General features: G+C 42.6%; 1 protein-coding gene across 3 annotated transcripts in view; it reads left to right on the forward strand.

Annotated features, from left to right (window-relative positions):
* Nucleotides 1-1326: 1326 nt before the first annotated feature.
* UBA2 (ubiquitin like modifier activating enzyme 2) overlaps nucleotides 1327-12242 on the forward strand; it is a 41475-nt gene continuing 30559 nt past the window's right edge. For 2 of the 3 annotated variants that reach the window (XR_011384241.1, XM_070063226.1), the window contains exons 1-6: nucleotides 1330-1553; nucleotides 3799-3882; nucleotides 6252-6322; nucleotides 7782-7846; nucleotides 8999-9099; nucleotides 11620-11741. Coding sequence is in view for 2 of the 3 variants with exons in the window: in XM_070063226.1 (XP_069919327.1) it covers nucleotides 1416-1553; nucleotides 3799-3882; nucleotides 6252-6322; nucleotides 7782-7846; nucleotides 8999-9099; nucleotides 11620-11741 (581 nt within the window). In the remaining variant the exon portion in view is untranslated. Of the gene's footprint in view, nucleotides 1554-3798; nucleotides 3883-6251; nucleotides 6323-7781; nucleotides 7847-8998; nucleotides 9100-11619; nucleotides 11742-12242 lie in introns of all 3 variants that reach the window. The other variant, XM_008257280.4, reaches the window with a different exon arrangement.

The following is a 12242-nucleotide window of genomic DNA, read 5'->3' on the forward strand; positions in this document are numbered from 1 at the left end:
TAGCTGGAAAGCGCATATCAGCAGGGGCACTCCCACGGTCCAGCAGAAATACTGCTGTGACACACTGGGCAGAAAGCAAGATACGGAAAACAAGTCCAGCATAAACCCACTGGAAAGTGAAACGCCATATGCTGCTATGTAAAAGAACCCGACTGGGAAAGACCCCCACCCAGCCAGTGTCTGGTGGTGCATGGGACAGGGCTGTAGTGTAGGCGGGCCTTGCAGCTGTTACCTGGTGCTCTTGTTCCTATGAGAAGTTGTGAAAGTAAGCAAGCAAGCATTTTGCACTCAAACAAGAAAAGCAAAGACCCTCTGAGTTAGGTGCCCAAGTCCAGGCAGGACAGAAGAAGGCCCAACTTCTCTGAGGTGTGGGGAAGGGCGGGCACATCCGGGGGAGGGCCTGTGGCAGGTGTGGAGGGGAAGGAGTAAGAGGAGCCGTGCAGGCTGCAGCCCGAGTCCCTCTCAGAGCGGCCTGGTGGCGGGAGGAGAAATCTTCCTTCCTTCAAACCATTTTTCTTTTTCTGATTTATGAGCATCCAGGAAACAGAAATTCAAAGAATAAAATTACCCACAGTTTCAACACACATTTTTAAGAAGTCTAATCATATCGCTGTTAGTGGTTTTGTTCCTTTCTCAACATCATATTGTGAGCATTTCCCCCATCGATAAATACTTTTCCAGGACATAGTTTGTAATCTACAAAGCATTTTTTTAAGATACGCATCAAAATATTCATACAATTTTAGCTGCTTGCTCTCTCTCCAATTTTTATTCTCATGACAACCAGCCCTTTGGCTATTTCAGTGTAACTGCCACAGGACAAATTCCTAGAATCTGAATGAATGAGTCAAAAAAATATTGCACAATTTTCGTCAAATTGCCCGCCAAAGAAACTGCTTTGAAATCCTTACCTGGAGTGTGCGGAAGTGCTTGCTTCCCTAGCCCTCGACAGTCGTGCTTTTTTTTTTTTCCAGATTAATAATAGTTGATAATCCGAATATGACGCTGCATGTTTCTGAACCCATTTTAAATACGCTTGCCGGGCAACAGAGTCCATTCTGTTTGCGATGTCTGTTTTTTGTTTGGATGATGTTTCTTGCTCCTTTAGGGAGGAAGTCTGGGAGTTCAAACCCTGGACTAACAAGGCCGCCCCTATAGGCTCCGGAAGCCTGAATGCGGGTCTGTGCAAAACGCCGCCAGCGGCGAGCACAGCCAGGGCCCCGCCACACCGGGCACTCGGCGCAGCCCGGGCCAGCAGAGCCAGGCTCGCCAGCTCGCGCGCCGCGGTCCGCGGGGCTCCGCCGGGCGGCCGCAGTGCGCAGGAGCGGAAGTCGCGCCGCCCTTCCCCCACCCGCTTCCGGCGGCGGCTCAGTTCTCCCGCCTCCGACTCCGCCGCTGCTCGTGGTCGTCCCGCCATGGCACTGTCGCGGGGGCTACCTCGGGAGCTGGCTGAGGCCGTGGCCGGGGGCCGGGTGTTGGTGGTGGGCGCGGGAGGCATTGGCTGCGAGCTCCTCAAGAACCTCGTGCTCACCGGCTTCTCCCACATCGACCTGGTGAGGGCCCGGGGGAGTGCGAGTGCGCGCGCGCGCGCGCGGGCTGGATGGCGGGCTGCGGTGCGAGGGGCCGGGGGTCTCGAGGCCCGGGGTCGGCGGGCGGGTGGAGGCCGCGTGGCCCGCGGTCGCGGCTGCAGGCGTGAAGGGAGATGTCGGGCGGGGACGGCGCGGGCCTCTGCACGCCGGGATCGCTCCGGACGCCGAGGAGGCCGCGGGCCCGGGTCTGCCGGGCGCCCCGTGGCGGGGCGGCCCCCGCCTCCCCGGCAGCTCGAGATCGTGGCGCGTCGAGGGCGCGGGGGGCTGGCCTCGTGTCTTCTCGCTTCAAAACAGTCGGCCAGCTGTGCTGGGAGGCGGGAGGTGATGGTTTCGAGTCCCTCGTGGGTGTTGTGACTTGGATTCGAAAGTCCCCCGTAACTCGGCGATGACGAGGCGGGGCAGTGGGTGGCGGTGTGAGCCCGGCGCGTGTCGCGTTGTTGCCGCGCCGTGGGGGCAAACGCTATTTCCATCCCATTTTATTTTTAACACATGAGGGAAGTGAGATGCAATGGGGTTTGGTAGCCTCGGCCGGGTCAGGGAGCCAGCGGCAGGGCGCCTCGGGGGCTCCCGACCGGGTGCCTGCCCGTCCTCCGGGCGTCCTCGCCGGTGTCGCTGAAGGCGCCGCGGCTTTAACTTGGCTCAGGTGTACAACGCCCGGAAGCCTTTGGCGTTTCGAGTGCAGGTACTTCTGTGTAGCGTCGACTTTTAGAGATTGGTGACGATCCCTGGATGCGCGTCTTAAAGTAGCCTCAGGTGTAGCGAGGCGGGGAGCGGTGGAGGTGGCCCCCCGGAGTTCCGAATGAATGGAGCGGGGCGGTCGCGTGCCTTTGCAAGGTTAGGCTTTGCAAATCCCGGTGGGCCCGTGCCTTAGCCCCTGCCGCCTTCCTCACAGCACCCTTTCGTGCTGGACAGTGAATCGGGGCACTTGAAAGCAAGGGCTTCGGTCCTCTCTTGCGGGGTTTTAATTTTTGTAGTAAATTTAGAAGAATGAAACAAAGCTACTTAGGTGGTTCTGTGTTTTGACGGCTTTCACAACAACATCTTTAGGATGCTCCACAGTGTTTACTTACGTTACTGAAATGGAGTGAAAACGCGTGTAGCCTTTTATTTTCACTTTCTTACATATACTTCTAGGAAGCAATTAGACGAGACTTAAAGCATGATGCTTTTTTATTTAGTACAGCTTGTTTTTAAACCATACAAAGAAGTTTCTTCCCACAGCCGTCAGGTAGAAATCGTTCAAAGTGAAATTGTGTGTGGATCGCTTGGATTAAAGAAGGCAAGAGAAATTCAATTAATCCATTTGCCATGTGTCATTTTTTAAAAACAGGATAAAGTAAAATAAAATATACTAGAGTAATTATGTAGAGAGATAAATTACAATATTTGCAATAAGCTTCTTTTCTGGCTCTATTTTTGAACTTTGCTGCTTTCACTGACATATCTACATATTTAACTGACACATAAAACATTTGGGGGTGGTGTTGCAGTGCAGTGAATTAAGCCCCGCTGATTGGAATGCCTTTGTCTCATATCGGAGTGCCTGGGTTGCACCCTGGCTACTCTGCTTCTGATCCACCTTCCTGCTGATGCATGTGGGAGGTAGCAAATGATGGCTCAAGTATTTGAGTCCTTCTAACTACTCCCACGAGGGAGTTCTGGCTTCTGGCTTTAGCCTAGCCTAGCCCCAGCTGTTGGCATCCATTTAGGGAGTGAACCAGTGGGTGCATAATACTTACATCTCTGTGTTCCCCCACCCCTGTGTTTAAAATAAATAATCAATCTTTAGGAAACGTTTGTATGTATTTATGGGGAATCGTGTGATGTTTGGATCATGTTACCAGTCAGGATAAACAGATCTACTAAAACATTTATCATTTCTTTATGATGAAAACATTCAAAAATCTTAATGAATCCACATATTTGTATGCCATCTGAGAAATTTCCTGAAATATTTGTCATCAGAGTGATGAAACAAAGTAGCATGCCATCAAAATATTTTCAATAAAGTTGTCTCTGACATTAAATCTTGGTTCTTTTATATGCATTATTTTTGTCAATTTAAAAATTTTGGTATGACTGGTCCAAAAATATTTTTTCCGCTAATGTAGCCAATACCAAAAATTCTGGGTTATGAGTGCTAAGGATAGTGCTAGTTCTCAAACAAAGCTGAATATTTTTGATTTATGTGGTGTTTATGCATTTGTAGATTGATCTGGACACTATCGATGTCAGCAACCTGAACAGGCAGTTTTTGTTTCAAAAGAAACATGTTGGAAGATCAAAGGCACAGGTAACCATTTCTGGTATCTTTTCTTTTTTCCCAGTGAGGTGGTTTAATTCCGAGTGATACAGAATTTGGAGAGCAGGGACCAAAGGGCAGACTCTGGAAGATTCTCACTGGGGTTTACTTTAACTTCACAACTGAGAGTGGCTGTGTGAAAACAACTAGGGAAGACAGTGAGCTACAGTACAGTGGGATTTTTTTCCCCCTTTTTACAAAAGTGTATTTGTTAATGTTGAACAGGTTGCAAGATAACACTTAACTGTAAACACTTCATTCTAACTGTCGGTGGCAAAAGATGCCATGGCCGGGAATCGAGATGTTTAGCTGGGAATGCAGTCAAGGGCACCATCACTTCAGGCACGAGGGACAGCTGACTTTGCCAGATTTCTTAATTCCACCTGTGGCCAGGAGGCCCCTCCCAGCCGCCTTCTGCTCCTCCTCTTGTTCTGGTTTGAAAGCCTTATCTTCCTCATCCAGCTCTTTGGCCTGCTTCACGGGCTGCTGCTTGCCACCCTCCCGCCCCTCCCCAGAGCCTGGCACCCTCGCCCTCGTATCTTTTCTGTAATCCTTTGGTGGATCTTCTGTTCAGATAATTGTGCCTTTCCTATAGGAGGAAGAAAATGCTGAGTGTGAAGAATAAAAAGATGTATCCAGTAAAGGCTCCGCCCTTCTTTTTTTTTCCTTTGGTGTATGAGATAATAGAAGTGCAGTGTACCTAATCCTGTAATTGGTGTGACTGTTAAGTCTCATATTTAAATTTATGATTTTTTTTTTTTTATGTTTATGGCAGTTTTATTTCTTTTTTTTTTTTTAAACTTTTATTTAATGCATATAATTTTCCAAAGTACGACTTATGGATTACAATGGCTTCCCCCCCATACCGTCCCTCCCACCCACAACCCTCCCCTTTCCCACTCCCTCTCCCCTTCCATTCACATCATGATTCATTTTCGATTATCTTAATATACAGAAGATCAGCTTAGTATACATTAAGTATGGATTTCAACAGTTTGCTCCCACACAGAAACATAAAGTGAAAAATAATAGATGATTTTTTTAAATGATGATGAAATCAGAGCAGACCTATTGTCATGTTTAATCCCAGTGAGAGTCAAGTTGGGAATTGATAATTTATTTTTTTTTCTTTTTTTTTTTTTTTTTTTTTTACAGAGGATCAGTTTAGTATGCATTAAGTAAGGATTTCAACAGTTTGCACCCCCATAGAAACACAAAGTGAAATATATTGTTTGAGTACTCGTTATAGCATTAAATCTCAATGTACAGCACATTAAGGATAGAGATCCTACATGAGGAGTAAGTGCACAGTGACTCCTGTTGTTGACTTTACCAATTGACACTCCTGTCTATGGCATCAGTAATCTCCCTATGCTCCAGTCATGAGTTTCCAAGGCTATGGAAGCCCTCTGAGTTCTCCGACTCTTATCTTGTTTAGACAAGGTCATAGTCAAAGTGGAGGTTCTCTCCTCCCTTCAGAGAAAGGTACCTCCTTCTTTGAAGACCTGTTCTTTCCACTGGGATCTCACTCGCAGAGATCTTTTGCCAGAGTGTCTTGGCTTTCCATGCCTGAAATACTCTCATGAGCTTTTCAGCCAGCTCCGAATGCCTTTAGGGCTGATTCTGAGGCCAGAGTGCTATTTAGGACATCTGCCATTCTATGAGTCTGCTGATTTTTTTTTAACTTAGAATGAAACTTGTATTCCTACCTCTCCTGCAGGTTGGCTCCTCCTGTGTTTCAGGGCCAGAGAAGCTACAGTCTTGAGTGTTCCTGCATACTGCAGGATCTTAAAACATCTTTGCCTTTGCTTCTCTGCTTCCCGTGTGTTTTTCCTTTTTGGTTTTCATATTTTGCTTCCCTTCTCCAGGGATACATTGCTGCCTTTGAGATGAAGTGAGGTCTTCCATAACAGCCTTTACTTTCCTGATGTGTCTCTTGTTGTGGCTTGTAGTTAGAATTAAGTGGATGGTTATTTGTTATTTGATTAATGTCTTTTTTCTTTTTTGCACACTGTTCATCTTAGATAGGTTCTGGTACACAGAAAATGCTCAGTAAATGTTTGTTAAGTGAATGCATGAATGGCACTTGATTACCCTCTCCCCCCTTTCTCTTTAACTGAGGCCATTCCAGTAGAAGCAAATATGCTGAGATGTAGGGGAGGGCCCTCCTATTCTCTAATAAATATGTATATATGTATGTAGCGTAATCTTACTGAAAATGTGCCACACTTCTTATTTCTTTATAATGTTAAAATAAGGGACTGTGTAAGTAGGTGAGACAGTCGTATTGTGTCTGTCAAAAGTAGATATCAAATACAAACAAAAATGTTGTAGTAATTTAGTGTTGTTTGTTTTTTCAGGTTGCCAAGGAAAGTGTACTGCAGTTTCATCCGAAAGCTAATATCATAGCCTACCATGACAGCATCATGAAGTATGCACTAATTATTATGTTGCAAAACTCTTTTCTGTGAACTTTTAATTAAAGTTATTTCTACTTGCTTAATATGTCAGCTCAGTGCTGTGCTACCTTTTAAAAAATTATTTTTTTAGAATACTTGGAATGTAGTCTCTACCCATATAAATGACTTTCTTTTTACCAGCTTCTAAATATGGTTTGAATGATTTAGATAAGCAGTGAGCCATTTTAATAGTTGGAATAGATAAGTTACTTAGAAACTTACAAAGGGCCTTATATTCTTGCTGTAAATAAAAAAATATTTTAAATCTTAGAATACCCTTATATATGATTCTGACTTCTGAATATAGTTCTCATTCTAATTGATTTCAGCTGTTGCCTTTTTCAGTTTAAGATTCCCTCCCAAAATGATCTGTTACACGGGGGGTTGTAGTGGGGCAGTAGTTTGATAGTACATTCTTATACTCATCTCAGTAAAGATAAATGGAGTGGTTCTGTAATTTTGGAGGTATTAGAGCAAAGGAGGTCTTGACCTAAATTGTCATTTCTCCACAGTTGTCTCACTCACAAGTAAATTATATTAAAAATAGCCCTTGTTTGAGATACTCAAATTTTTGAAAAAAATTTTTTTTAAGATTTATTATTTTTATGTATTTGAAAGAGTTACAGAGAGGTAAGGACAGAGAGAGAAAGGTCTTCTTCCATCCACTGGTTCACTTCCTAAATGGCCACAACGGCCGGAGCTGAGCCAACCTGAAGCCAGGAGCTTCTTCTGGGTCTCCCACATGGGTGCAGGGGCCCAAGGACTTGAGCCATCCTCTGCTGCTTTCCCAGGTGCATTAGCAGTGAGCCGGATCGGAAGTGGAGCAACCAGGACTTGAACCAAGCGCCCATACGGGATGCCAGCACTGCAGGCCAGGGCTTTAATCTGCTGCGCTGCAGTGTCAACCCCTGAAAAGTTGTAACACTCAGGACATTTGTGACTCCAGCTTATTTTTTTTATTCTCTGCTGCAAACCTGCCTGTAGCTGTATAACCCTTACCCTGTGTTGCTTTCCCAGTGCTGCTAAAAGCAGAGGCTCCAGGGGCCTGAACCCTGCCTGATCCTGACCATGTGAGGTGAACCCAGAGGCAAGGCAGACCCTGGGAATGTGTTCTCTGCGTGTTCCCAGGCACTTAATGCCCGGAGAAGGCCTGATGGGACTAGTGAAGTCATGCCTTCTTTCTGCCAGTTTGAGGTCGTGTTCTGGTGCCCTAGGTAGCTGGCGAAAAGGATAGGAATTCAGGGGAAATGATTTCCTTAAAATATGCTTATGTTTGGAAATGTCTAACCTTACTATGTAAATGCTGTCTGTTGCTCATATCAGTTATTTTTGCACTCTTAATACATTATACTTTTCAGGACTCTGTGTGGTACTGAGAAGATCGTATGTAAGGCTAGTTGTTTTAGTGACCTTTTTTGTTTTGCTTTGTAGCCCGGACTATAATGTGGAATTTTTTCGACAATTTATATTAGTTATGAATGCTTTAGATAACAGAGGTGAGATTATTTTAATATTTTCTCAATATTTCCCCCTCCCCCACATCAAAGCTGTTTACAAATTTAGTATTTCTTAAAAATATTTCCTTTTGAGTTAGTACTTTAAAATCTAAGTGAAAGCAAGTTCAGGTTTCAAGCTTGCTGGTTGATTGCAGTTTTCTCTAGAGCTTAGCTGTCCCAGGCAGGGATTTAGCTATCATGTATTATGCTGTTGCACCAAAAGTTGTAAATGAAGGGAAAGTTAAATGCTCTAGAGAAGGTGACTGTGGAGGGTGTATGTGGATGTGTTTGTTTCAGATTTTGGGGGCACTAAAATATAGTATGGCTTTCTTATGTAGGGAGCTCAGAAATCCCAGTGCCTACGTCTTACATAAGACCAGTTGAATCACCCTGAAAATGGGGCCTGAGCATCATATTTTTTCAGAGCTGGTCAGATGATTGTAAACGGAGGTCAGGGTTGAAAAATTGCTTTTTGGAGAATGAAGTAATAGGATACTGAAGTTCAGAGTCATGGTTCTTGAAATGTCTTAGGTGTATTTGGTGCCAAAGGATACCATGCTGGATTCTGTTGGATGTACACTTTTTTTTTAACCATTTAAACTTTTCACAATATAAAGAGATGGGTCATAATCATACAGTCAGTTATTACCAGATTTGTATGTTTAGAATGTAGGGGTAAAAATATTTAAATCTTATTCCTTGCCTATTGTTACTTCTGCTTGTAAAAGTGTTTTTGTTGAGTGAGTTTATAATAATTTTGGGCCTGAAATACCAAAAGAAAAAACACAAAGAGAATGACTTAACCTGACTCATCCTTTTCTCCCTAAACTTAAATTGCCTAAATAGTTCCAAGCTGATAATCCGCTTTATTCATTTACTTCCAAGTATTACAGAAAGATGACATTTTGAAACTTAAAAAAATTACTTGTTTCCAGAGCCGCTTTTCCTTGGGAGTAAATGTATAATACAAGTTTCTATATGAGATTTTGCCAAATGGATTTCTTTTGCATGTATTACTCTGAGCATAGCCATAAGATAGTTATATATATAGAAACATTAAGAAATAGTTTGAGTGAGTGTCATCCTAATTAATTAAAAGTAACTAATTTGTTTTTTCAGAAACCCTTTTGCTGACTAGTATTTTTCTTCCAGCTGCCCGAAATCATGTTAATAGGATGTGTTTGGCAGCTGACGTCCCTCTTATTGAGAGTGGGACTGCCGGTTATCTTGGGCAAGTAACTACTATCAAAAAGGTAAAAAAAAAAAAAAAAAAAAAAGTTGTTTTCAATATTTTGGATACTTATTTGGGACCTTGGGGTTGGAAGAAGTAAACCTTGGATTTATGCAATAAGAGCAAGTGGGGTTGGTACAATTGGGACAGTCTGCAATGCTGGCATCCCATATGGGTGCTGATTCAAGACCTGGCTGCTCCACTTCTGTTCCAGTTCCCTGCTAATATTAGTGTCTGGGAAAGCAGTGGAAGATTGAATGCATGGGCCCCTGCAACCATGTGGAGACCCAGATGAAGCTCCTGATTGGCTGACCTCTGGCCGTTGTGGCCATTTGGGGAGTGAACCAGCAGATGGAAGATCACTCTGTCTCTCCCTCTTTCTAACTCTGCCTTTCAAATAAATAAAATAAATCTTAAAAAAATTTTTTTTAAAAATCCAACATGTAAGAATTTTCATGCTCATAAAACTTGGAATGCTCTGTGTACACAGACCATGGGCAAAGAGATCTTCTATGCCACTTTGTTTGCACTGGTTAGTATAATAAACTTCAAAGGTTTCTGGTAGGGATAATCATTTAGCCTGTTAAGATACTGATTAGGATGCCTATGTATTATCCATCAGAGAATGTACCTAGATTTGTAATCGACTCTGGCTCCTGATTTCCAGCTTCCTGCCAGTGCAGACCCTGGGAGGCAGCAGTGATAACTTAAGCAGTTGGGTTCCTGTCACCCACACAGGAGACCTGGAGTGAGTTCCCAGATCCTGGCTCTGCATCTGTCCCATTCCTCACTGTTGGCATTTGAGGGGTGGATCAGTGGATGGGAGCTCTCTTTCTCTGTTTATCTGTCTTTCTCTGGTTGCTCAGTAGTTACTTTCAAGTTCTCAGTAACCATGAGACAACGTGTCATGTTGTAGTTGATAATTGGCAAACCAGGCTTCTAAAGGCTACATTTTGTCTAAAAGTGATTTATAGATCTGAAGACAACTGAAAACTTTTTGAGAGTATTTGTCAAGTATTTCAAACATTATTATAAAACTAAAAATAACGGAGCAAATACCTATTTATCTATAACCTAGTTTTGTAAAATCTCAGTATTGTTAATTTGCCATTTGGATCTTTTTTCTTTTAAAAAATAAGCATAGATGGCATTTGAAAAATCCGTTTGTAGGAATGAAATTATGAAAAGGAAATTATATTGGGTTTAAAATTGGCTGGCTTTGGTGTTTTTTGCGGGGGAGGGCAGTTTATCCTTGTTGAGAACTGAGGGTCTACTTCAGTTTTAACTGTTAAATACTCATATTGCTCTTGGAAGCTTATTCAGTATCATTCCAAAGACTTGTACCTGTCAATGTGTATTGAGTGTATTTGAATAAATGGAGGCATTCAATATCTGTTGACAGATCAAGGCAGCATCTTTCTTAAACTCATATAAGGGATGACTGCTTGCCATGTGGCTGCCCCCAAGAAAGCATATTGGAAGGCCAAAGGCATGAGAAATGGAAATAAGGAGGAAGCTGAATCTCTGGCAATTTCTATTAAAGCAACATTTGTGGATTTTGTTTCTTTGCTACTACTCAAAAGGGATTGCTTTTTATGTACTTTATTTATTACTGTGATCCTGAGATACCAGAATGTAGCTAAGCAGTAAGAATTGCCAAGATGAGGACAGTTGACTTTGTTCTGTTAAGTCTGTTTATTTGAAATGCAGATTGAGAGGGTGGGGAGGGCAGAGAGAGGGAGGAAGAGCTTCCATCTGCTTGTTCACTCCCCAAATGCCCACAATAGCCAGGCTGAGGCTGGAGCCAGGGACTCCCATCTGGATCTTCCATTTTTGTGTCAGGGACCCTAGTATTTGAGGTGATACCTCTGGCTTCCAGGATGCATTAGCAGTGAGCTGAATTAAGAGACAGGCACTCCAGTGTCGGAGGTAGGAGTCCCAAACCCTGACTTGACTTGCTGTGCCATAATGCTGGCCCCCATTGATGACTCATTGGATTATTGTGAAAAATTGTCTCAAGTGTCATAAAAGTGTATCAGCAAAATGAAGAGTGTTTCTTGGCAATACCTGGTGTCAAGATTAATCTCTTAAAATCAGTAACTACTTTGAGTTCACTTAATTTTTAGGAGATTATAACGGATGTGGCTGTGAATAATATTCAACACATTTTTGACTTTGAGAAGTAATTGGTTGGAAAGCTGCTTTCTGGTATTTTTTGTTTATTGAAATGAAGGTACAGTTCTCAAATTTGACATTGAAATGCAGTGATTTTATTTGGTTTGGTGTTGGTGATCACTGGGCCAGGAATCAGAGGAGTCCTGATTTGGCCTTCGCTGTAACTATGGTTGATTCAGTTAGCTTTTGTGTTAAAGATTCTTCCTCTTTAAAATTAGAATCTTGGAGTCACCAATATTTTCAGACATCTTTGACAATATAAAACCCAGTTGGAATGTTAGATGAATGAATGTTTATAATTACCTTATAATGTTGAGAGACTGCCATCATGGAATAAATTTTTTTTTTCCCATTCCTGACTTTGTAGGGTGTGACTGAGTGTTATGAATGTCATCCTAAACCAACCCAGAGAACCTTTCCTGGCTGTACAATTCGTAACACACCTTCAGAACCTATTCACTGCATCGTTTGGGCAAAGTATTTGTTCAAGTAAGAGTGTGTATGTTTCTGGGCGTACTTTTCAGTAGTGATGATGGGAAATGAGGTTTTCATTTAAATATCTTGTATTTATGATGTTGAAATATGGTGAATGGACACATTAATTGCTTTCTTGTGATATTTCTTGGGTTAAATTAAATTCAACCAACATTCATTGTACGCCATGGGCTATTTTAGGAAACTTAGTCTGATACTGCAGTCAGGCATGTCACTTAAATGAATACCAGTCTATATATTTGGAAATGAGAAAACATACTTTAGCCAATTGAGAATAACAAAAAATCGCAGTGGACTTCTTTGTAATCATAATGAAAATACTACATCTGAAACTTGATGAGTTGAATGTTGTAGCTGAAAGAAAAGTTACTGATTCACATGAAGAAAGGCTGCACATCATTGAGCCAAGAATCCAACTTAAGTTAAAAAAAAAAAACAGAATAAACTAAAATAAAATGAAAGCAAAAAAAACCTGGCATTTTCGATTATAAAATA

The sequence above is a fragment of the Oryctolagus cuniculus genome, chromosome 18, assembly GCF_964237555.1.
Source record: "Oryctolagus cuniculus chromosome 18, mOryCun1.1, whole genome shotgun sequence".
NCBI classification, from domain to species: Eukaryota; Metazoa; Chordata; class Mammalia; order Lagomorpha; family Leporidae; genus Oryctolagus; species Oryctolagus cuniculus.